The following is a 24,038-nucleotide window of genomic DNA, read 5'->3' on the forward strand; positions in this document are numbered from 1 at the left end:
TGGGTGCGTCCGTTCACGGCGTGCTATCAATGCGGGCTGAGACCCTGTTGCTGTGTGGCGCGGACGGCACCACGGACACAAAGCTCAAAATAAGACGCTCTGCGTCTGTGTGCGGCGTTCCAGCAAATCTTTATTTACCCGTCGGCTTTGTTTCAAACATTGCACAACCTTACCAACCGCGGTCGCGGTGTTCCGGGAGCAGTAGCGGGTTCGCGGTGACCTTACTTCGGTAGAGACGGGCTTTGATTTTACACTCCGCGGTTACATTCCAGGAAATGGGGCGTTCGCTGACCTCGCGATCTCTGAATGGGTTAGCGCTTGTGTTATCTTTCCAACTGTGTTTCTTTTTTGTCTGAACAAACTATTTTGTAAGCAAAACAAAGGTTCATTCTGATATCTCCGTCGCTTTCCTCTCGCAAACATGTACTACGACTTGGGGATCGCGTAAATCGGGGAGGAATCGGGTAAGCAAAGAGAAGTGTCTTTTCCTCCTTTGTTCTAGTTTGTCACAAACGTCCTCTAACTGTAAGGTACATGTCTGCGTCATTCGAGTGGGATGAATGTTCACAAATTGCGGAGTCTGCGTAGAAGTATTTGGGGAGGCCATCAGTGTGTTTTTATGGAAATCGATATTTGCCCAAAATGTGCGGAGGGCGATGACTCGGGGATGGGCGGTGACTCACCTCGTTTTCACGGCCTAACTTGCAACAAAAAAAAAAGTTCCAAAACCAAACGAAAAACAAAATATCAGGACCGATATTCGGTTAGCTTACTTTATTTCTGGTGGAAGGGTCTCCAGCATCTCCGAATCTGAGAGAGTTCCCACGGCTTTTGGGTCGCTTGCCTGGACGTTGGAGCTTTCTGCAACCCGGAACAAACACAGAAAACGAGAAGAGTATTTATCTAATCTATTCACCGAGTGAATATAGGTAACATATGCAATTTAAACGTTCGTTTCCACCTTCAAGAGTTATCGGAGAACCACCATCCAAACATGTTACTATACCACAAATCATACAGTATAGACCACTTACAACGTAACCGCTTATAGTGCAGGACCGGGTATAACGCTACTTTCTTCAACTACCGGTTCGCCTCCCATAGAACTCCATGTAATGTAATACCGCTTAAAATGCAGGCGCGCGAAGGGAAATACCGGTTATAGTGCGGTTTCTGGAACAGCTCGCCGACCGACCGACGGAGCGAGCACGTTTCCCTGTGCAACACTAGATAACGGCGCGAGCCGCAAGCGGCACTCGCGGGGCAAGGAGATTGCTCGAAGAAGCGGGGAGAAGGGAAGAGAGAGGCTTCAGTTGCCATAGGCAACGGAGGGACGCACGCACGGGTCGTTCACGTGCATGCGTCCCTGCTAACCATACCTCACCATACCTCCGTTGCCTCCGCTGCGTTGGAAAATGATCTCTATGGTTGGAAACAACCGCAACGACAGACCAATCGCAGGTCGAAGAGAAGTGTTCGCGCGCGTTGCATGCCAGTCGCGGGCCGGCTCTTTTTCTATCCGCAAACATGGCGTCGTTGGAGATCGTCGCCGTAGACGGCGTGGTGGAAGCTCATCGTTCCGCGTAAAAGCGCTATCCTTGACTGTGAATTTTCATTGTGTGTCGCTATGATAACCCAGCATGTACTAGAAGGGAAGATCCACCTACTTGTGCGGCGATGTCGTGGCGGCACTCTCAAGACAGCAGAAACGCCCGTGTCGTTGTGTTTGTTTACTTCGACTACAGTGGTGCTTTCTAAGCATTTGTGTTTTCGAACATCGCCCGGATTTTTTATTTAGAGCATTTCATGCCTGTGCTAAAGTTGAAGGTATTACTGGCGCGTACCGTATAAGGGATGCGAATTTTCACACGTTTTCATCACCGGAGAAAAGTGATTAAAGTTAGCAATCCTGAACGCTCGCAACGTCCGTCCGCAACCCGCGACGCCGTTAAAAGGCTGTGCCAGGCAAAAGTCACTCATTTCTTTCAAAATGTGTGACACACTTGAGAGAGAAAAGTACTAGTCTGGTGAAATAAAGACTTTCCTCAAACTAAGCTTCATTTTTCATCGGTGTAACATAAAATAAATTGTTTTACAAAGGTAAGTTGTCTCATGGCATGTATTCTGGCCTGAAAAATTGATGTTTTGGTTATAGCGCGGTATCGCTTATAGTGCGGATTTTCGCGACTCCCGCGACATACGTTATATGCGGTCTACACTGTATTAAGAAACAAGTTAATTCCAAATGCTGCAAACATGCGTCCTAAAGGTGCTTGGATAAGCACTAATATTACTACCACCTGTTTAGTGTGGTGTGAAAAATTTTTTTTTTTTTCATGCTTCGGTTTGTTACATAATGTGCATATAAAAACTTGAGGGATATAAAACTTGAGGGCTTTGCCTTTAAAGGGAAGCTACAAAGCTTCTTGAAAAAAATGAGTTACAAGTGAATTCTAGTGCATCTTTACACCGTAAACCCAAATACCCAAACCATTTGCTGCGCAAGTATTGTTAAACGCGAGAAAACGCGAAAGACAGTCGCTGTACGTGACGTCATCTACAGATTTTTTGGCTGCCCAAGGCTAGGGGAGGCGGGGCTTCAGCCCTATTTTGAAATTGGTTTTATGGCTCTCCGGGGCGTCGCATTGAAATATAATTATGATATCTCTTATTCTAAAGGCCAAATGAACGCAATTCAAGTATTTTTTCTTAAATGTATAAGTGCCCCATCTTCCCTTTCAGAGTGGAACGCGGTAGTAAAAAATATAAACATACAAACTCCTGTTCATTACCAAGTTGTGCAAGCATGCCTTGCGTAGCCTAGTCAATAGCATGTCTGCCTCGCAACCTAAGGGCCGTGGGTTTTTATCCCGCCAAAAACTCTTTTATAGAGTTGATATCATTTGAGATATGCAGTGAACTTTAATTAGCATTACATATCATATTTTTTAATCACTTTCATCTCCCGCATAACGTCACATTTCATGTTAGCGTTGAGGGTTGTTTAAAATTGTCGCACGAGGTCAACTGGATATGTTGTCATGACCTTATAGACCAATCAGGATTTTTGTGGCACGACACCGATGCCTGCTTTTTTCGCCACGCCACCGACGCCGGTTTTTCTGCAACACAAGCTCCTTAACTCTATAGTAATAAAATGTATTCAAAACTAAGAATGGAAAGCTAAGTTCCGACTTGCCTTTCTGCAACTGCTGACAGTGCAACTCCTCAAGACCTTCCTTCAAAGAATCTCGCTCTGCCATTAGACGCTGAAATAGAAGATGACGAAACAACTTGACTCATCATGCCTTCCATTTGGTGCACAGAAACTTTTCATGCGTCAACTGCAAAAGAACACTACTCGATAAGGACAATATTTTAGCACCAGTCACCAGTCACAAATGTCTGTTATCGAAAGCCAATTGTTTGGAATGTTTAGATTGAGCTAGTCTGTTAAAGGCTGCACCTGCGGGTAGTCACGTGACCCCGGGGGGGTCACGTGATCTCGGGGGAGGGGGGGGGGGGGGGGGGGGTCACGTGACCTCGGGGGGGTCACGTGACCCCTCCCCCGGTTACGCCGACGCCGCTCAGGCTGGAAACGGGCCCCAAAGAGCTGCGCTCTAATATATCACTGTGTTGCCATATGCTCTGATGGGCTGCCAGTCTCTTTTGCCTCAGCTGAAGACACTTTCTTTGGCCAGAAAAAGCTAATAACCTTTGGCATTTCGACTGGAGACAAGCTTTCCTAGTGGGTCACTAGGCACTTCAAACCACTGCAAATCACCTACTGCTACTCATAGGTCATGCAACAACGAATGCTAGGGCCCTGTACTGAGCATGTCAGTAATGCATGAGCTCACAATGAAATTGGCACATTCCAAGAGACCTAGGAGCTCCCCAGAGCATCCTCACAGGTTATGCAAAACACCCTCATGGGTTCCTTAGAACGCCTCATGGGCTACTCAGAGCATCTCATGGGTTCCCCAGAGCGCCATTATGGGTTCCCCAGAGCACACTTATGGGTTCCCTAGATCACCCTCATGGGATCTTCAGAGAAGCCTCATGGATTCTCCAGAGTGCCCTCACGGGTTCCCAAGATTGCCCTAATGGTTTTTCAACAATCCCTGCCCCCCTAACTAAATCGTTTTTCACAGCTTAAGCATTATTTGATCAGAATCGAGCCATCCGTTGATGCATAACTACAGGCCGAACACTCCCCAGTACAGGTACTCTTGTTTCCAAGATCTGGAGGCCTTTGCACTGCTGCACTACATTGTAAGCAACAAAGTGATGGAGCACTCATGACCTCAAGATGACTTCTGTGGGCGTCCATGGGCACCCACAGAACGGGAAGAAGCAGGAAGAAAAAGACAAGCTTCCAGCGAGCCCGGCAGCATCAATGCCAAGAATGGTAGGGGTTTCTCGGCTATCAGTTAAGTTTGAGGATCCCCTGATCTAGATTGAGAGGACTCCTAAGAGTGTTTCCTGGTCGACCCACACGGCTCACGGGGCACACCGTTCCCTACGGCCTACCTCTTTCTCGGTTTGGAGGGACACAAACTTCTCCTGGAGCCGCTTGGACTCGAATTCTGCCCGGTTGGCCTTCCGTGTCTCGTCACCCAGCTGCAGCCGGAGTTCCTGCGTCTGCTTCTTGTACAGGTCCACCTGGGACTTGAGGGCGGCCATCTTCTTCACGTCCTGCGGCAGCAGAAGCAGACCGCACGTCAGACGGACGCAAACAAACAAGACGTCATAGACTGAACTTAAAACGATGAGGTCAACGATGAGCAAGACTGCTGAACCCTTTGGCAGACGAGACCAACAGGAGGAACTTAGCAAAAGTGACACACAGAACTGAAAGACAAAGCTAAGAGATGGGAGCAACAGTAACATAAAATTATGCAACACAATGAGTGTAACAAAACTGTGCAAGAATCGCAAAATAAAAAACAGAAAGGCAGGTGAGACTAACTGGCAAGACTGGCAGACGCTGCTGAATCGCGAGGCAGAAAGAAAGAATTATTGGACCACACTAACTGGATGCAACAATGCAGGTGAGACAGACGTCGGTAGAGGTTGAAGAAAAATACAAAACGGCAACACCGACAGACACACAACACAAAGCGCAGGTGCAGCTCTATCCGGTCTCCACATCTATCCCCTTGGAACACCCTTGCTACGAGTTTTTCCGAAGAAAGCCCAGCCAATCGGTGCTTCATCGTGAGGAAACGGGAGAGCAACGACTAGCAATGAGAAAACGGTGTGCCACCAACCTCTTCCAGCTCTATGTTGGTCTGCATGTAGGAGGTGTTCTTCTCTTCAAGGAGCTTCACCTGCCGCTTCAGGTCACTCAAATCCTCTGCGAGGAAAAATCAGCGTTCACCCCTTTGCCCCAGCAGCAGGACCGCGAGAAGACAAACTCACCGAGTTTCTTCTTGTAAGTTTCGATGGTCGCTTCGTAATGTTCCTAGGCGGAAGACGTGCAAAACGAGGCATTTACACTGCAGCGTGGGCCGATTTCAGCATTACCAGCAGTGTCTTCTCAATGTCTTTCAAGTGAAAAGAGTGTACGAGATGACCACCAAAAGAAAAAAAGTACTATATAATTCCTCGACTGATCGGAACCTCAAATTTTTTCAGCTCAACAGTTGAACTGGCTGTCAATATGACAGAATTGCCTCCATGTCCCAAAGACATCTACCGCATCTGCTAAATCTATTACTATGCGTCACCCTCTGAGGCACTTAAAGTGAAGACCAAAGGCCTTGTACCAAGTCACTTTGCTCCACATAACTCTTCACAAAGCTCGAATTTATACAAGAGCCTTAACATATCCCCCGCATCAATTTAAAAAAGATTTAGCTTGAAATACTGAAAGAAAACAAACACAAAAAGATGGCCCACTCACAACTTTGTCCGAAGTATGTCGCAAAACATCCAGTTCGTCCTTGAGTGACTGCGCCTCATTCACAGCGCGATGCAATTCCTCGTTCTGAAACCACAAAACAGATCTCCATTGGTTTCAGCATACAAGCTCTTAGTTATAACGAACAGGCTCGATCATGCTGACCAAGACCAAGAAGCACAGAATATGTCCCACACAAGCCACACTTTATATTTTTATCCATTAATTTATCATTTGTTTATTTTCATTTATTGATTTGTCTGATTTTTATTTTTTATTACTTACTCCCAAAACCTGCTGCTCTCACCGGCACGTTTGCACTCAAGTAAGATAATTTACCGCTTCAGACAAGCTGTGCTAGTACCTCAGTGGCTATGGTGTCCAACTGCCCAGCACCAACCCAGGTTCAAGCCCTGCTATGGGTCAAACTTCATTTATAATCTTTGTATATAACCTTAACGTTGGATATGCTCCCAGAGAAATTTTCTCAAAGATAACGACTCATAAAACGTGTTTGAGAATTTGTGTCGTCTAGTTTGTCATTTTATTTTCTTCATGTCTCGAGGTTTGGACTATAATCATAAAATACATTCTGCGTTAAAATAAACCATCACTAGCACTCACTAATATTATCAGGTAAGTTCTGAGAAAAAAAAGGTAGCCAACTGACAACCCCAATTATTGTCAAAACATCCAACCTCCCCCCCCAAATCGCAAAAAAAAACAAAAAAGTTGTAAACATGCCGGCCAGGTGGCACAAGTTTCCACCCAGTTCAAAAGGTATGAATGAACATTTTGAAACCAAAAGGTTTAAATGAACGAAGGAATGGATTCATTCATATCGGCATTCAACATAAACCATGACTGTACAGCAACTACTGGTACAGAATCCTCAAGACAAATGCAAACTAAGGCAAAAAGAAGCCACTTGGAAACTGTTACAGTAAAAAAACATTGGGCAGTTCCGTGCAATTCCATGGTACAGCCACAGCAATAGCTGCAACACGTCACGGCGAAGTCGTCGGGCATTGGCGTCGCGTTCATGCACCGTGGGGCAGTAAGGTGCGTGAACAAAAGCATTTGGAACACTAAACAACTGTTCTGCTCCGAGCACTTTCGTTTTGTTCGATTTAGTTCCGAATGCTTTTGTTCCAAAGCGCGTGAAGGTGCGTCTCCTGGCACAAGCTCTTGGCATTGACAGTGCCACTACAGCATTTTGTTATAAGGTATATTTTTTTTTTTCAGAGAGCACGTGCAGTGGGCAACAGCCGCGTCGGCTCCAACAAAACCGGTTTTTACACCTCTTTTGTTGGAGCTGACGCAGTGGTCGCCATGGCAACCCGTACGTCGCAAGCCGTTGCAGTCGCACTCAGTAGCTTACGCAAGTGTGTCATTACATGATGGCATCACGTGACATCACATGACGCAAATTGGACATCAAGTCGCAAGATATCACGACGTCATATGACACAGACTTGATGTCAGGTAGCAAGACATGACATCACGTGACTCTGATGTCACAGTCACGTGAACTTGTGACGTCGCATGCACGCAGCAGGCTCTTGACCCAACTTTGAAAGCCGCGCAAAAAGCCACGCGAAACGGCAGATAAATTAATTTCTCCAAAAGGAGCGAAGTGATGGATTATGCTCCCATTGACTGGTGCGCGTCACTGAGGAACGAGTCTCTCATTGGCTCTCGTGTGGCGTGGTTTCAAAGACCACCACCAGAGAAGCCCTCTCCATGGTGGCACAGAACAACATTCATGCTGTTGCATGAGCCAACGACATGATGGCACCGTTTCTTTGGCTCTATCGCTTTTATCGAACTACTGCTTTGAATTTTTTTGCCATTCCGTTGACTTCATTATAATGAGCGCTTACTGTATTTAAAATTATTTTAATGTGCTTTAAAACATTATACCAAAAACTACTGTTTCACACACACTGCTTCCATGGGGCTAGCTTTGATGTTCACCTGTCCTTAGCAGAAACATGTGCTAACCTTTTCCTGGAGGTTTAGTATCTCCTTTTCCTGGAATTCCACCTTGATTCGAAGTTCATCCCTTGCTGAAAAATTTTAAAAAAGAAGACAAAAGGTAAAAGAATGATCAACTGACTTGCATTTGTCCATCCCACAGAATTCCAGACTCCCAGAAATTGTTCACTATCACAAAATATTGAGCTAAAGAAAACAACTGACAGTATTTAGAAAAAGACTTTCCTTACCAAAAACACTCTTACCACAGTATAAAAAACTGTTACAGCAGCAATACACAAAAACAACCTTTCTCGAAACATGTCTTGCTATCCCAATGTTTAAAAAATGACCTCTGAATGCACTTGCTCATAGTTTCTTGGAAAGAGTATTTAAAGGTAGATGCTTCACCAGACAAGCGAAGCTACAAAAAGAATCTAAGGACAGTACCTGTTTCCAGCTTAAAAACCTCAGCCTGCAGGTTGTCAATCTTCAGCTGCGACTGCTGGTATCTCCTGCCCGCTGACGTGCTGCAAAGATTTGATACAGCAAATCCAGTCACACGTGGGTCACGCCAAAACTTAGGGCGCTGATGAAAAAAAAAATGTTTAAGCATGTCACTATCATATCTGATAAATTCGGAAACACAAAATGTGTTACAAAAGTGCTGGGGACATGCTGTGTGCGTGCGACGGCACAAGTTCACGTGACTCTGTGACATCAGTCACGTGATGTCATATCATGCTACTTGACATCAAGTCTGTGTCATGTGACATCACATGATGTCATGATATCATGCGACTTGACGTCAAGTCTCCATCATGTGATGTCACATGATGCCATCATATAATGTGACTTAACGTCAAGCTTGGATGTCATGCAGTCATAATATCAGATGATGTCATGGTGTCACATGACATTATGTGCTGTCACAGTGTCACGACATGATATCACGTGACTTGATGTCAAGTTTGCGTGTTGTGTGAAATATTATCACATGACGTGAGAATGTCACGTGCTGTCACTGTGTCACGTGATATCACTGAACTTCACATCAAGTTCGGAAGTCATGTGACGTCATACTACATGTTGTTAGCACCTCCCATGACGTCACAGTGTCATGTGACATAAGGGTGTCACATGACATGAGTGCGTGTGTCGATCAAGCGTAATCTGTCGCATTTCTCACGAAGCCCAGCCCCACAAAAACATTCTGTGCCAAAAAATGACGCGCACCTCGGGTCTTCCAGGTTCTCCATGTGATTCAGCTTGTCGAGCAACTTCTCGTTCTCATGCATCAGGCTAGACTTCTCCTCTTGCAGCATCGTCACCTGCAAGGCAATGGTTGTCAGACGACCCAGACAGCTTTTCACGCACAACGCTTTGCAAGCAGATTCCTCGGCACAGCAAGTATCGTCTGACCGGGGAACTAGGGAAACCGCATTTTTCCCCAGACAGGAATGTGTCTAGAGGGTACAGCTAGGAACGCAAATAAACGACTCCTGTACAATAGGCAATGTACGACTTCTGGCCTTGAGTTGAAATAATGCTTTTGATGTTGTCTTTTTCATTGACTTGGGCTCAATTTTTCTGCACCACAGTCGCGGGTGTTACACTAGTCTCAAGTGTTACATAGAGGCACTTCCCAGAGCTACACGGACCAAAGGGCCTTTTTAGGGCCAAACAAAATTGCATTTGGGGCTTCAAACTATTGCTGGCCCCTCCCGTTGTCTCTTGTTAAATCGGTTCACTGGTTTGCAAAATTTTTACATTGCAGTATGGTAGTTCTTTTTATCTTCCAGATTTCTTTTAAAGGTTCCCATGAATTTCAACCCATTTTATCTCAATTTGTTCAGAAAGAACTACCGTAAAATACCGGACAAGCGCCCACTCAAAATTTAGAGATGATTGCGAAAAAAATCGGGGATGAAGCTTGTCCGGTCATCAATTTTACATATCAATCTACTATACATATTTTCTCAGATCTTAGAAATTTGGGAATGAGTGCTTAATGTGGAATGGCCGGATGCACGGTATTCTACGGTACTCTACATATTGATGAAACTTAATGCCTAGGATCCCTCATACAAGTTTCTGCGATCACTGTCCAAACTTCAACTGCGATTTACTCAGTTTCATGTTTTTTGTCGATATGCTCAGCCTTATAAAAGTTTTCAGAGCTTTTTTTTTTTAATGATTCCTATAAACTTTATAGAACCTAATTCAGAAAGAGGTGAACTGCAAAGCTATGCTATTGTATGACTGAAAGAGCTTGAAAATTTTTATTATATATAACGCAACCTTATTATATTTTATAGATAGGGTACTTGACATAATTAGACTAATTTGATTGAATAATTCTTTTTTACAAAAGTATCTTATTACTACAAAAAATATAAAAATCTTATTACTTATAAAAAAGTTCTTATTAAAAAGGACCTCAAACCCAGTAAGAAATGACCTCAGTAGGCTTCATTTTGTTGTTATGTAACTAAAACAGAAGAGGTGTCTTAAATCTAATTGCATATTTCAAAAGAGGGTGACAAAATGCGTAAACACAACAATTTTCATTACAAACTGTACAATAAAAAAAAAAGTCCATTTTAGAACCAGTGTCTCGCCTTATAACTGGCACATATCAAATACTGGACTTATGTTTCATACCTTAATTCTTATCGAAAACTAACTAAAACAAAAATGTTAAACTGATTACTATAAGCAGGAGCTAAAAGTTTTATGTTTCTATATGTTCTGTTGTGCTGCTAAAGAAACACACAAAAAGACTCCCAAACTTGGTATATAGCTTTCTTTAAAAAGCCCTTTAAAAGAAAAAAAAAAAAGTTTTTTTTTTTTTTTAGTTTAGTTGGGACACGTGTCAAAAAATTAATTTTACACAAAAAAAAAAACACACACACACAAAAAAAAAACATTTTTAGAGCAATATTGATGGCACTAGACACGATTTAGTGGGCAGTCACCTCCTTTCCATTTGTGTTCTCTCTCGGCATTTCGAGCACATGGAGAAGAGGTGGATCAGCTTCACCTTCACGTTGACATCGAAAGAGCAAATGGCCATTCCATGACATTATGATTTTGCACACAGAATGTCAAATAAATCTCTCACCGTCAATAATGCTCTAAAAATGTTTTTTTTTTTTTCAAAATTTATTTTTTGATTTGCGTATCCCAACCAGACTGTTTAAAAAAACTTTTTTCCTTTTCAGGGGTTTTGTAAGGCCTGGATACCACGCCACCAACACTAACCTGCATGTCTAGCTCGTGACATCGTTGCGTGATCTGTTCCTTGGCCTCCTTGGCTGTCTGCAGCTCCTCAGCCGCTCTTTTGAGCTGCTCATTGAGGTCAAAGTTGTCCCCCGTATAGCTGCTCGGAGCTTCCTTGGTGATCAGCTGCGACACCAGCGGCAGAATAAGCACGTTCAGCACTTCATAAAGAATCGAGCTGCAAGTCTACAAGTTTGTGTGGTATTAACAACGTGCAATAAATGGTGTCCCTCCACACAAAAAAAAAAGAAAAAAAAGTGCAGAATAGCGGTGTTTTATCGACACACCATAAAATCCTTCCTGCTGTCAGTATAATTATATCTTACTAACCTCCTGAATGGCCTTCATGACCATATGTTGCAGATCTTCTTCCAATCCCATAATGACTTGAATGTACTCTGAAAAAGAAACGACAACGGCATTGCGGTTTTCATTCAGACACTAAACAATGTCACTCACCAGCTGTTACTTGGAGCCTATAAAGGTCCGTTCACACTCTTGCGACCTCTTAAAACTGGGTTCCTTCAAACCTCTTACAACGCGAGGACATGCTGGCGCCATCTATGGGGCAGCGGTGTAAACTTGGCGGTCCGGCATAATTTCTATTTCTCTCGCGCATTATCCTTTCTTTCTTGGCTCGAAAAACTTTTGTCAACATTATAAACGAGCCTTTCTTGACCTCGGAAGTGCACTTCCAGGGTCACCGCATAGATGGCGCCAGCGTGTTCTCTCGTCCTAAGAAATTTCAAGAGGTTTTAACAAGTCTCGTCTCTCTCGGTCGTACTCGGTCGCAAGTGTGTGAATGGGCCTTAAAGGGACACTGACAGGGTATTTATGCTCGCCGAGGTTGTTAGTTGTACGTGACATATGAGGGCTCAACTACCCAGAACAGAATTTGCGGCTCGAAATTCGGTTTCTTTCCGCCCGAAAACCGCCGATCAAGAACTGGCCGGTTCGAGTCTCGCTCACTATCTTTTCCGCGGTCACGGGCCATTTTCTAAGGTATCGATGCGACCACCAAATTTAATCAAAGTCGTGGGTCACTGAAAGCACACACTCAATATTAAAAATAGAAAAAAATATGAAACCCATTTTTTGTGGCTTCTAAAAAGCTGCAAATACGTTGATTGAAAAAAAAAGTTCCACAGACAACCGGAAGCATTCTGTGCGTTCGTCGTTTCGCGTATCGTGGGACTCGCGGGGACGGCGATGGCAGCGGACGACGGGCGTGGGACCTCTATTTCAGAACTGTCGTTCGCGGTACCGGCGAATTCTGTCTACCGTTAAAAGAGAAATTTGGGACTGATCAAAAGAATTGGTATTCATCCCGTAAAACACGCCCGGCCACCAAGCCGATTTGCACGAAGACGTCGCCGAGCCGTCGCTCCCTTCTCGTGGCTGAAGACAGCGCTCGCGCAAACGTCAAGCACGACGTGTCTACTTCGAGTTGAATATGCACGCGTACGATTTCTTTACTAGGTGCGAATGTCCCCAAAGCGTGGTGCTTCCCGACTTCGACCCGGGAGTGCTTTTGCTAAAGAAAAATCGACAGCAAACTTTCAAACTTACAGTTTACCGGCTGAATTATTACTAAGGAAAGAGATCCACCAGAAACGAGATGCCCCAGTAGCTCAGTGGGAAAGGCGTCCGCTTCACACACCGAAGGTCCGAGTTCGATCCCCCGTGATTTTTTTTTTTTTTGCAAACAATTTCTGATGTTTACATATCTTTTTCTTTTTTTTACAATCATCACTGAAGAAACAAACAAAAAAAATAACAAACAAATGTTGTGGACGATACTTCGCTGAATTAAACGGTATGGGATTTCCGTTTTGACACCTGCGAACTCAATGTAATCACTTTCCACAAAGTGCAAGGAGCATATAAATCAGGTAGCGTCCGCTTTCCGAGGTGCCCGTAAATGTTCTACAGGAATTGCAGCCAGCCATTGGTCCCGATCCCGTTGATCTTTCGACAATGCCACTTTTTTTCGGATGCAGGACATGTGAGCCAGCTCTTCACGCAACATCTTGGGTTTATTCTTTTCGGAGCCGATCATGGAAATTCACCACGGGCACTCGCTACTCATCTCTAACTCCTCAATGTACAAAGCAACTCATCTTGGAGTACATAACAACGAGCGGAACAAACATAACTGTAAAAGAATGGCACGGCAAGCAGTTCCCGCACGCCGCATGTCGTGTCGTCTGCTACCGGAGAGGAGAAAAACAAAAAAAAAAAAAAGCACGGTCGGGTGTAGCCACGTGACTTCCGCCAGTCACTCTCTTCTCTCCACTTCTCCGACCTCCGTCGGGTTTCGGTTTCGGTTTCGAGCAGTTGCGTCTTTTGGCTTTATTAAAGAAATACGCTACTCTGTTGCAAAATATTAATTGGGTAGTCCTCCGACACCATATTGAACCGCCTGGCAAAAAAATAAAAAAATTTTTTTGGGGGGTGTCAGTGTCCCTTTAAGACACAAAAATGTGCGCTGCAGATTTATGCATGGTATAGACAGTTACACAAAAAGTGTTATAACTATTATTCTCGCGGTATATTCTTAGAGTTCTCCGTGGAGCATGCAATCTCGTTGAAATCAGGAATGACTAAGCTGTGGTCACCGACAGGAACAAGAAGTGTGGGGCGTCTCTTTCGGACGGCCTCCAGCATGATGCTCTGGCTGCGCACGCCTGCTCACAGCTCACGAGATGCCAAAGGGTTACAGGAGATAGGAAACTCGTGTCGGAGGCGAAAAAATTGAAAGACATCCACGTCATTTTCATCCCCTAAATAACTGTGCAAAGCTTCCCTGTTCACAAAAAGTAACCGTCGAGCATCGTGAGATTACCACTGCATCAAGCAGGAAAAGAACGCACAGAATGCACCAACATACAAAATGGCAGCCGCCAGGATCCCTTTAGGTAGAATGATGCGTGGAGTGAACTTCTACCCCTTGTGAATCGAAATGCAACGCATAACACTGATACAGGCGGCCAGAAGAGCAATCCTACGAGGCATCGAGCAACACTGCAGCAAGACCCACACTGTCACGGCCAGCATGCAGGCGAGTGCAAAGTGTCAGGTGAGATGTCGTGTAATGCCTCCTCACCCTGTTTCCGTGAGCAGTTGACCGCGCATCCCAGGATCAGCTGAAGGAGACGGCCCATCTCCTCCCGACTTCCGCGCTCCGCAATTGCTCCGACGTCAGGAAAGCGGAATTCTGTAATCTGCTGGAACAACACCTGGAAGCAACCAGCCAAGAACCGATCCAAAGCTCACGCAGCTGTCTATGCAATGAGCTAGTAAAGAAACGTGATCAACTTCCACAATGGTGCAAGGTCCAACTGGTGTAAGCTTGCACCACTGGATGGCATTGGCTATACTTGATACAAAGGCTACAGCCAATACCATCTATCCATCTAACTAGGCTAGGCGGCGCAAACCACCACCAAATACAAAGAGTTTAGCCACTGCCATCCATCCATACATTAGTCATGATGTTCTTCCGTAACCAGAGTGGATTGCCAACATTCTTTCAGAGTGGAAGGAAGAAAAAAAAGTTTGCAGAAAAGGTTTTTTTTTTACTCTCTTTTGTAATATGAAATAGTATTTGATAAACATTAAAATGCTGAAAAGAGACTACCGAGAGAATTTATGAACAGATGCCTCGTTGAGAAATCAAATTTGGGGGTTTTACGTGCCAAACCTACGAAGGGCATCTGGCACGCCCCAGCGGAGGACTGAGGATTAATTTCGACCACCTGGGGATGTTTTGACGTGCAACCGAAAGCTCGGTTACACGGCGCCTTCTCCGCAATAAGCCTCCGTCATATTGCGGGCACCTCGGTCGGGATTCGAACCCGCCACCTGGGGATCCGTAGGCCGGCGCTCTCGCCTCGGAGCCACCGAGGATGCCTCGTTGAGAGTTTTCTTTCAACCAAAGCATTCCTCCTTTTGAGAAAGTGAAAATCTGTTCCAATACAAAAACAAAATGCCAGAAGCTGAAGTCCAAGCCCCTAACATACAACAGGGTTACCATAAATAAGATGCGTTACCATTACAATTGTAAGTTGGCCGAAGTTGGGCGACAAAAATTTAACATGTGATGAAGAAAAGGCAAAATGGAGATTACTACTGGAGTAAAATTACCAACAAGTATGCTACTATTCAAATCAAAATTGTATGTTAACATCAAGTTTGCACACAATCTGCAGATCAGGTTATATGAATATTTGTGACTGTGCGTATGTGTATGTGTTCTTTTTTTGTTTATTTTGAAGCCACTAATCTGATTAATTGAAAGCAAGCTTCTTTCAGTACATTAATTAGTTCGATAATTCATTACAAGGATGCTATATGTACAAAGGGGTGCACCTCAAACGGGAATGGCTGTACGCACAATGCAGAAAGCTCGGGCCTTTTGAGTCACCCTTTTCGGTGGTGCATTAGAGGGGCCCACCCAGTCCCCACGTTTACACCACACCTTCGGCAATCTGTTTTGACAATTAATTTTATACAAGACCCAAAAAGTTTTGCGTTGTGCGTATAGCTATTCCCGGTCAAGATGCACGACGTCGTGCGTATTAGTGGTGTGTGCAAACTACAGGGGGCGCTTCTCCAGCTATCATCATCATTGTTTGTGACATCACGGGTTGGACAGACTGGGACAGACCGCGCAGATCTCGAATCCCTAAGCTCGTCAGCTCGCTTCACGCACTGTGTGGGTAACGCGTGGCAAAGCCTGTTTAACACGTGTTTATTTGCTGAAGTGATATTTGTAGTAGGGCATTTTACCAAGGTTTTAAACTGCACATGGCAAGCACAGCCGTGCCAACAAACACTTTTGGTGCTGAGGTATCAAAGCGCTCGGATGGTGGTGTGCCGTTCTCTACCCCAGCACGAAAAGCTGGACGATGAAAATAGAATGTCCAACGCTTTATACCACTACAACATCTCCCACGGTGAATAGGGTGTATTTTATTCTTATGATTCAAACAAAATAAAGCTAAGAAAGGAATGTCTCATTAAATTGAAAATAGGAAAGTGAAATTCGAGAACCTTTCACGTGTGTGGTAAACACTTCAATGAAAGCGACTTCGTGTATCCTGTTGGTTCCGATGTGCTGGTGCTGGTCTCTTAATAGTTCCGAGTAAACCAGTAAACAAGCATTTCCTCAAAATAACTGACAGGAAGAAGCGATGGCTGGCTTTCGGAGTCGTTTCAACTAAATCCCTGCTAATTCATCCGATCGACGCGAAACCTGCGAGACACCCAGCATCCCAAAATATGAGGAATACACCTGCTATAAATTACTGCCGTTCGTACGTTCAATTTTTGCGGACGCAAATGCACACAGCGTGACACACTTTTGTAAATCATTCTAAGTAAACATAGGATAGAACAATTACTCAATTGCCTGAATTTGCTGGGCCATAGCCAATAATTTAGGAGTTTATGAAAATTTCTCCTTTTCTTTGAGCGGAAATTGTGATGTGACAAACTTGTTTGCCACATATTCGATTGGGGAGGACTTAAGCGTCAGTAGCTGACGAGCCTTTGCTCGGCAGCAAACTGTTGAGTCACACTTGGCTAGAAGCGTCAGTATCGGCGAACTCAATGTAGCTAAAACAAATGTGCGGAACTTTGCAACACAACTGTGCACGCATACAGAGCTAAGAAGACAGCACGTCATTTACTCTGGTGGATGCAAAACGGTTTTCTAGAGCAGCCTCCATAGATCCGAAAAGACAAGTATCAGAAAGGCTGCGAATAGCCCTGACGCACGTCGCGCAAACTGTAATGTGAAGCTCGAGGCTTGTTTTTGAACATTTTTAAGTTTTTCTAATACAAAAAGCAACTTCAAGGAACCGTTTTTTTATTAGAAAGATCACTCACAAAAACGTTTTAAGTGTTTCTTGAATAAATAAAGCGTTTTTAATCGGCATAGATGCGAAGTAGCCACTCCGTGCTTTGACATAGCGCGTCAACTGCTCGCATCCTACCAGCTGCGCCACAAGAGGGCGCCGGCGAGGTGGCGCCTCCAAACCATCTTGTCGCAAATAATTCATTATTTGTTATAGATTTTAAGTTTAACGGGTGTTAGAAAAACACACACAATTCTTCTATGGCAGCTGCATATGATATGATGTACACAAATAAAATATAAAAGCTGTTCGTGAAAAATCAAAAGGTTAAGCTCGGAAGAGGTCATAACAGTCAACATTACCTCGTTGTAATAATCCATGATGCCCTTCAGGATCTTTTTCAGGTTGCTGAACTGCAATCCAAAATCACAACACATTCAGTGACATCCAATATCGCCACAAAAAGAAAACAGAACACAATAGCCAAGAAAAACAAGACAAAAAAAAAAGAACTCACCTTTAATCGCCAGTTGCTCCCAACATCCGTCTTAACTTTGGACAACCAGGAAGCGTCGAAAAAATCGGGGTCGCTGCGTCGGTAAACAATCCAATTAACAAGGTGACAAGCCAGCACTGATTCAGTAATCGTGTAGTGGTGGAGTTACTCACATGTGGTGAAGAACTTGCGCCAACGCCACTCCATCGGATAGCTGATCGACGCTCCTGTGCGGAGCTGTGACATTGAAAGTCTGTAGCTGCGAACGAGAAACGAACAAGCAACGGACTCACGCTTAGATCACCCGGTCACGATTAAAGACCCCACGTTAGTCACGCATAAACTAGGTCGCGTTCACAGCGGAGCGGCGTGGAGAGGTCCCATTTTGGTGGGCAACACGCTAAGTGGGTTATGTCGTTTTGCATTTTCCATTCAACGTCACTACGGAAAAGGGCCATGCATAGAGAAGGTCGCATTTAAAAATAGAATGAAAAAGAAATATAAGAGGTTGAAGTTGAATGTCAACCATACCCAGCTGATGAGGCTCTCCGTGACGGAATCCATGGTTAACTTAAATTTAAAAATAATAGTCCTGCAAAGATCGTCTCCGAGCGACGGCCCTTCAGGACTTTGTCGACGCCATTCCTCACAATGTTTTGGTCGAAGGTTGAAGTCGGCCGTTCAGTTCAGCGCTTCAGCCAGCCGCAGTTGACATCCGTAAGTGACAAATAAATTAGATAATTTCAGAAAAAAAATAACTCTAGCAAATAAGATAAAGTTTCTTTTCCTAATATTATTTTAAGTATTATGCCAATGTAGTGTAATATTTTGGGATCACGGGCAAAATGGCAAACAAAACCACTCGGCGCGAGTGAAGCGGTGAAGCCAGTGAAGCCACCGGACGGCCATCTTGCATGTAGCGAAATCGCGTTTTTCTAGTGTTGCAGAGGCCGGCGGCAGCACGCTGAAGCTAAGTTTTCTACTGGTTCGTCGTCATTCGCCAAAGAAGCTTTTTAAAATCCTGTGTAAGCCGTGAGACTTGCCGTTGAGAACACGTGAAAATATTTGCGGAATCGCAGTGCCGCACGAAAACGGCGCAACTCGCAGAGGTTTCCCTGGTATCGCGGCATGCTCGAAGTTTCCTTATCACGCCGAGTGCTGCGTATCTGTGCCTTCGCACGCTTGAATAATGAGTACCAATTAAGAATCGACATTGCGTGGATGTGTTTTGCGAGTGCAATGTGCGTCAAGCCGTATGTGCCTCTGCATCACGTCTTACTTTACTCTGATGACTGTATTTGTATCTTGATAACTGCATTTGTAAGCTCGATCCAGCGTCCAGTGGCTATGGAAGATAGTAGGAGGGTATGCCTTCTTTTCGTCGTTAGACGGTTTACAGAATACCGTGCACAAAAGCTCCGCACCACCGATCAGCGTTGGCTCATTATCAATGAGCATTATTGCTCTGGATGTTTGAATGCGGCTTGCCTAATTATCATTGGTCAACAGATTGCACTCGACCGTATGGGTCCCGCTTCAAAATTTTTTATTCTCGCTGTCTTGTAGTTTTGCCTTTAAAAACACTCCTTGCTCTACAGCGTTGCTCTATTTGTGCTGCCATGTGATCCGTTGTGGTAGATTTGGAACATAGCTCTGGTTAATAGTGCACGAGAGCATGTACAGATTTCCCCTCCCTTTACTGATAGCAACCCTCCGGAAGAGCTGGATGATCCAGAATCCCGTGGCCGATATATTGTGCAAGGACATCTACAACATACCTTCGAAACTAGTGCCGCAGCGCCGTTCTTGATCGGTATCCAAACGTGCAAAGGCAGAGACTCAGCGCTTCGGCGTACCAAGGAAGCTTTGATCACGCCGCGAGACCGGCGACACTTCCTTTCAAAGAGTTGTTACTTTACATACGGCTTTACGCACATTTGACTTGCAAAACACATCCGCACGGCGTCAATTCTTGCTCGTTATCCAAGCGTGCGAAGGCAGAGACACAGCACTTCAGGGGTCCAAGGAAGCTTTGAACATGCTGCGAGACCGGCGAAACTTGCTTTCGATGAGCTGTGCCTTTTTCCTCCGACACTGCGCTTTCGTAAAAAAACTGAGCTGCCGGTCCAGGGGGCCTTAAACGCGTCTTGTATTGGCGTTTACTGCGTCCGAAAAAATGGTCCCTCGATTTTCGCCTGGCGATGCCACCAAAGTGTCCTATTGCCAGTCACGATCCTGTATGCCTGTTCTGCTGCAGATCGCTCTCCAGCATGGAGGTAGGAATAAGAGGAGGCGACATACCAGCTTAAACCAGCCAAATGAGAAAAATCCCAAGTGAGGTCGGAAATAAAGGAAATACCCCCCAGAAGTGCCCAAGTCCGTCTAATGCAAAGCGCAAGTTTGTCGGCTTCTTTTCCAGGAGTTGTGGCAAATTCAGAATGCCGAGCTCCGACTGAAGGGTACTGGGTACCTCAAGCAAGCTGCCTTGAGGTCTGCCCGCTATCTTTCAATCGGAGCCAACTGGAGGTACGTCTTTTGGTTTTGGCCAGAGTTGGGGGGGGCGCCCCTCCAAGCTGCGAGCTTCACCTCTGGTGGCATCATGCCAGTTCCAGAAGCTTCGTACCTCCACGTGCAAGTCCACAAAATCTCCAGCAGCCAGAAGTTGGGATGCCATGACAACAGCGCTACTCAGGTTCGCTTGAGAGTTTCGTCAACATTTCCACGACCAACCGCCAGAATTGCAACATCAGACAGCACGACCATGACACTCCGGCGTCTGAGACGCAATCTGTTGCCACTTTGGTACCAACATTATCGGGGCCCACTTTTGATGTACGAGCTGCATAGGACGCTAAACACTCCAGTGGAAAATGCTTCACCGTGCTCTGCTGTCGGTTGCTATGCAGCTACACTGGTGGCAGGCCATTTTGTTCAAATATCTGTCGGGATTTTAAAGTTGGCGATATCGCCAGGCAGCGTCCCTGTTGTAGGCATAACCGTAAAGATCCTGGAAATGGGAAAGAAACGCTATTCCCTCTTCATGTCTCTCTCTCTGGCTGCACGACGCTAATGTTTTGAGCGAAGGCGCCAGTCAATGCGGAGTGCAAGTTCGTCTGCTTCTTTTGCAGGGGTTGCGACGACGTCAGAACGCCGAGCTCCGATTGGCTCCGATTGAAGGGCAGTGGGTAGACCTCAAGGCGGCTTGCTTGGAGATCTACCCACTATCCTTCAGTCGAGGTCCAGCGTTCCGACGTCACCACAACCCCTGCAAAAGAAGCAGACAAACTTTCACTCCGCACAAAGTCATGTGTGCTCACCTGATGCCGTGATTGGCTGGTGCTTCCTTCTTTCAGCTTCCCTGGCTGCCCGTCGCCATTTCTTGAGCAAACCACCGACGAAGAGGAACATTTTGAACAATGAATTGTCTTTACATAATCGAAAAGAATATTGCAAGCATCTGGATGTCCCTTTTGCTTGCCACAAAGCAGTCTTTTTACCACGCCATTGACGTGGCGAGGCGACTAAAACAAACTTCAGCCGGGTAAAGAAAACTGAAGCACAATAACCACCTTCTTTGCCTACTGTAACATCATTTGAGGCAAGTGGGATTAGACTGAGGGCAGAAAAGAAATAGGCAAATGCCAAGTAAGCTTGGAGTCCCTGCAACGTCCTGAAACTTTTCACCCGCATCAAATAAAAAGTAGGGGCACAAGCAAGTTGGTGTAGGTTGAACATAACTAAGAACACCAGGACTGTGCTGTCCCCCTCGCCTGAGTCTCGGCATTCTTTGTGATCGTGCATCAGACACTTATTTTGTTGTGTGCAGGTCGGTAGAGCATCGCTAGAGCACAATATCTTGGGCAGCAACACAAGATCCACAATTCAGCATTTTCAGAATGCCATTGAAGAGTTTTTTGGTAGGAAGCGGCACGAATGTGGCATGAGCAAGCGTAAACTTTTCTTCCAGCAACAAAGCTAGATTTTTTTTGGCTCCATAGACCTATGCTGATCAACTCATCCCCTTCAGCTCGTACAAAGAAGCATCTTCGTTCTCTTTTTTAACAATGCCCATTGTTTTTTCGAGTTTCCCACCAAGACATCCTCGAACCGAGTCTCCGACAGGGTGCACCAGTTCTTCCAAAAATGGTGAATTTCCGTCGGACCGTCGCATTTGCGGCACGATTCGGCGACGGCCCTTCGAGTGATGTGCAAGGAGGGTGGTTGGCACCTGTGCCTTCGACAGTGTGCAAAAATTCTAATCAGTTCCCTTCAAGGTCTGCATGGCTTCGCAGATGTTCGTTCGACACCCAGATGACAAGTTCGTGATTCAGCATTTTCACGGAGAAAACCCACCTAGCCTCCGTTTTCAAGGTGCAGCACATCTCGAATAACAGACCTCTGCAATCCACTCTACAGTCCGAAAAATCCACCAGACCCAGGCTGGATCGTCCCACGGTCAGATGAGCGTGGTGGAGACGATGGCCCCCCATTTCCGAAACTGAAGTAGGGCAAGGTTTATTATGTAAGTACAAGACAATGACATTTATACAGTGCAAAAGAGACTACTATTATGTTAGCATGCATACAAAACAACGCTCTCTTGACCGTGCGTTTTTGTACATGACCCTCTCCCCCGGCCAAGTTCAATCCAAGCGGTGCCAGCCGTCGTAGTACTTCAATGGCCCGTTACGAAGCAGCGGCCGACTTGAGTGGCGAGGCGGTCGTCTTTTCCGTTGCGGACGTTTCCTGCGAAAGGAAATGGGTGGTTGTGAGCAAGAAAATAAAAAGCAGGCAGGCTAGCAAAAACACCGCCGTCGTTTGGACACTTGCACAGGGTTGCCTGCTCGCAGATGAAGTAGCATTCCTATATACCGAGCAAGTGTACAGATGCTAAATCTTTACTGTATCGATACCGTATGTGCGTGTGCAGGCGTGGAATTATTATTGCAACTTTGCTTTGTTCTTATTTTTACTATAAAACGGGAATGCCAAGGCGAGCCTGTTTGGTTTTGAGATAAATCTGCCATATCAGTATCATTACCATACACTTGATCTGAACTTTAGCTGCTCCTGCGGTCCTTGCAAGCGCTGTCATCTCATTATTTTTCAGAGTTAAGATTGGTTGGATTGATAATTGGGTTACTTGCAGGGAAGTTGCATGATTTGATAACTTTTTAATCTTTAGTGATTGAGAGCCGAGTAGTACAAGTTCCCGGTACCGGCACTGTTGTAATAAAACAGCACAGAAGTCCAAAGCCCTCGTACACAATAATGCAAAGCTTGAAGAGGCCCTAGCTCCCATACACACTTTGGCGGGAAAGCAGCTTAAAATAAACACAATAAAACAAAAAAACACAATCAAACTACCTACTCTCATCAATATATTGTATACTTAGAATATTGACTAAAAAGACGTTTGCCACCCGGAAAAACTATTTTACAACACATGCGTTATACTACAAAGTATCACATAGAAAATGAGACTGTAATAGTACAGGGTGTCGCAAAAGAAAATTTACACGGTCTTTTTTACCGCAAAAAATAAACTAGGCATCGTTGAACCCTGATTCTCCACCCAAAAGTAGCATTAGAGGTCACAACCAGATGCCAAGGTTTCAGCCCTATCCAATAACTTAATCAAAAGTTACATGGGATTTTCTGAAAATTTCAATGGGAAAATGGCGGCCGACGGAGTTTTCAAACACATGGGGCTCTATAGGGCTGTGCGGCTGAAGTTTCGCCGCGCATATGCAGCGCCACTCCTCCCCCTGGCGAGGCGCGCCGATACTTGTTAGAAGTACGAGGAGCAGACGACGCGGGAGGCTGGTACGCTTGTCGTGCTGGCCTCGCGCTTCGCAAAGTAATGTACCGAATGCAAAAGATACCCAAATGTCACAGCATCATATTAAGAGGGGGCGCACCTCAGAGCCCCATAGAGAATACATGAGGTTTTTCACCAAATTAAAAAAATTCTCACATAATAACGGCTGTGCGGATCTTCTTGAAAATTTCGGCTTTAAAGACATTGAGTCATTATCGAGACACTAAACGCAACAGATGTTTCGTCATAAATTTAATTATATTCTTTAAAAAATCATGAAAATGGTCAAAATCGGCTAATTCGGCACTCTTGCGTTCGGAGCGAATTTACAAAATTATCTAAATTCAAACATAAGAAGAATTGCGCTTAATGTCTTCTAAATTTATTACGGAATCGAATAATATTCAAATTATTCATGTAAGTCGATTTGTTCCGTAACTACAGCAAATATAAAGAACCAAGGTGTCGGTGCTTGTTTTCGTCGTTTTTAAGGTACCTCTCTCTCCCGTGCGGTGGCGCTCGCTGTCCACGAAATGCGAAATCGTCCGTTCGGAGATCGGCCGGATCGGCACTGTGCGAGGTGTTCTTCCGCGGCCGTATTCCGCGCCCGTATCCTGTTTCATTCTGCACGCCGAGGCGTCAGTGTGCGTGTCTTGCTTTCCTAGTTCTCGCTGGGTAGGTCTCCGTGTTTTCGCA

General features: G+C 45.1%; 2 protein-coding genes across 6 annotated transcripts in view; both read right to left on the minus strand.

The window, feature by feature from the left end:
• Positions 1 to 18,251, minus strand: part of LOC115311758 (protein Hook homolog 3) — a 29,280-nt gene extending 11,029 nt beyond the window's left edge. The window contains exons 1-16 of one of the 2 annotated variants that reach the window (XM_040211585.3): positions 18,053 to 18,251; positions 17,695 to 17,780; positions 17,543 to 17,615; positions 17,388 to 17,438; positions 14,271 to 14,403; positions 11,495 to 11,562; positions 11,147 to 11,290; positions 9,119 to 9,213; positions 8,333 to 8,412; positions 7,910 to 7,974; positions 5,909 to 5,992; positions 5,425 to 5,467; positions 5,274 to 5,359; positions 4,534 to 4,698; positions 3,200 to 3,269; positions 774 to 861 (exon numbers count right to left, since the gene is read on the minus strand). In XM_040211585.3, the coding sequence (XP_040067519.1) occupies positions 774 to 861; positions 3,200 to 3,269; positions 4,534 to 4,698; positions 5,274 to 5,359; positions 5,425 to 5,467; positions 5,909 to 5,992; positions 7,910 to 7,974; positions 8,333 to 8,412; positions 9,119 to 9,213; positions 11,147 to 11,290; positions 11,495 to 11,562; positions 14,271 to 14,403; positions 17,388 to 17,438; positions 17,543 to 17,615; positions 17,695 to 17,780; positions 18,053 to 18,085 (1,364 nt within the window). In that variant the 5' untranslated portion in view covers positions 18,086 to 18,251. The remainder of the gene's footprint in view (positions 1 to 773; positions 862 to 3,199; positions 3,270 to 4,533; positions 4,699 to 5,273; positions 5,360 to 5,424; positions 5,468 to 5,908; positions 5,993 to 7,909; positions 7,975 to 8,332; positions 8,413 to 9,118; positions 9,214 to 11,146; positions 11,291 to 11,494; positions 11,563 to 14,270; positions 14,404 to 17,387; positions 17,439 to 17,542; positions 17,616 to 17,694; positions 17,781 to 18,052) is intronic. The other variant, XM_040211586.3, reaches the window with a different exon arrangement.
• A 3,769-nt stretch (positions 18,252 to 22,020) lies between these two features.
• LOC8053167 (nuclear autoantigenic sperm protein) overlaps positions 22,021 to 24,038 on the minus strand; it is a 34,897-nt gene continuing 32,879 nt past the window's right edge. For all 4 annotated transcript variants that reach the window (XM_040211582.3, XM_040211583.2, XM_040501384.2 and 1 more), the window contains one exon: positions 22,021 to 22,267. In XM_040211582.3, coding sequence (XP_040067516.1) covers positions 22,208 to 22,267 — 60 coding nt within the window. In that variant the 3' untranslated portion in view covers positions 22,021 to 22,207. The remainder of the gene's footprint in view (positions 22,268 to 24,038) is intronic.

Source organism: Ixodes scapularis, unplaced genomic scaffold (assembly GCF_016920785.2).
Source record: "Ixodes scapularis isolate PalLabHiFi unplaced genomic scaffold, ASM1692078v2 PGA_scaffold12__126_contigs__length_90152505, whole genome shotgun sequence".
In the NCBI taxonomy this organism is placed as follows: domain Eukaryota; kingdom Metazoa; phylum Arthropoda; class Arachnida; order Ixodida; family Ixodidae; genus Ixodes; species Ixodes scapularis.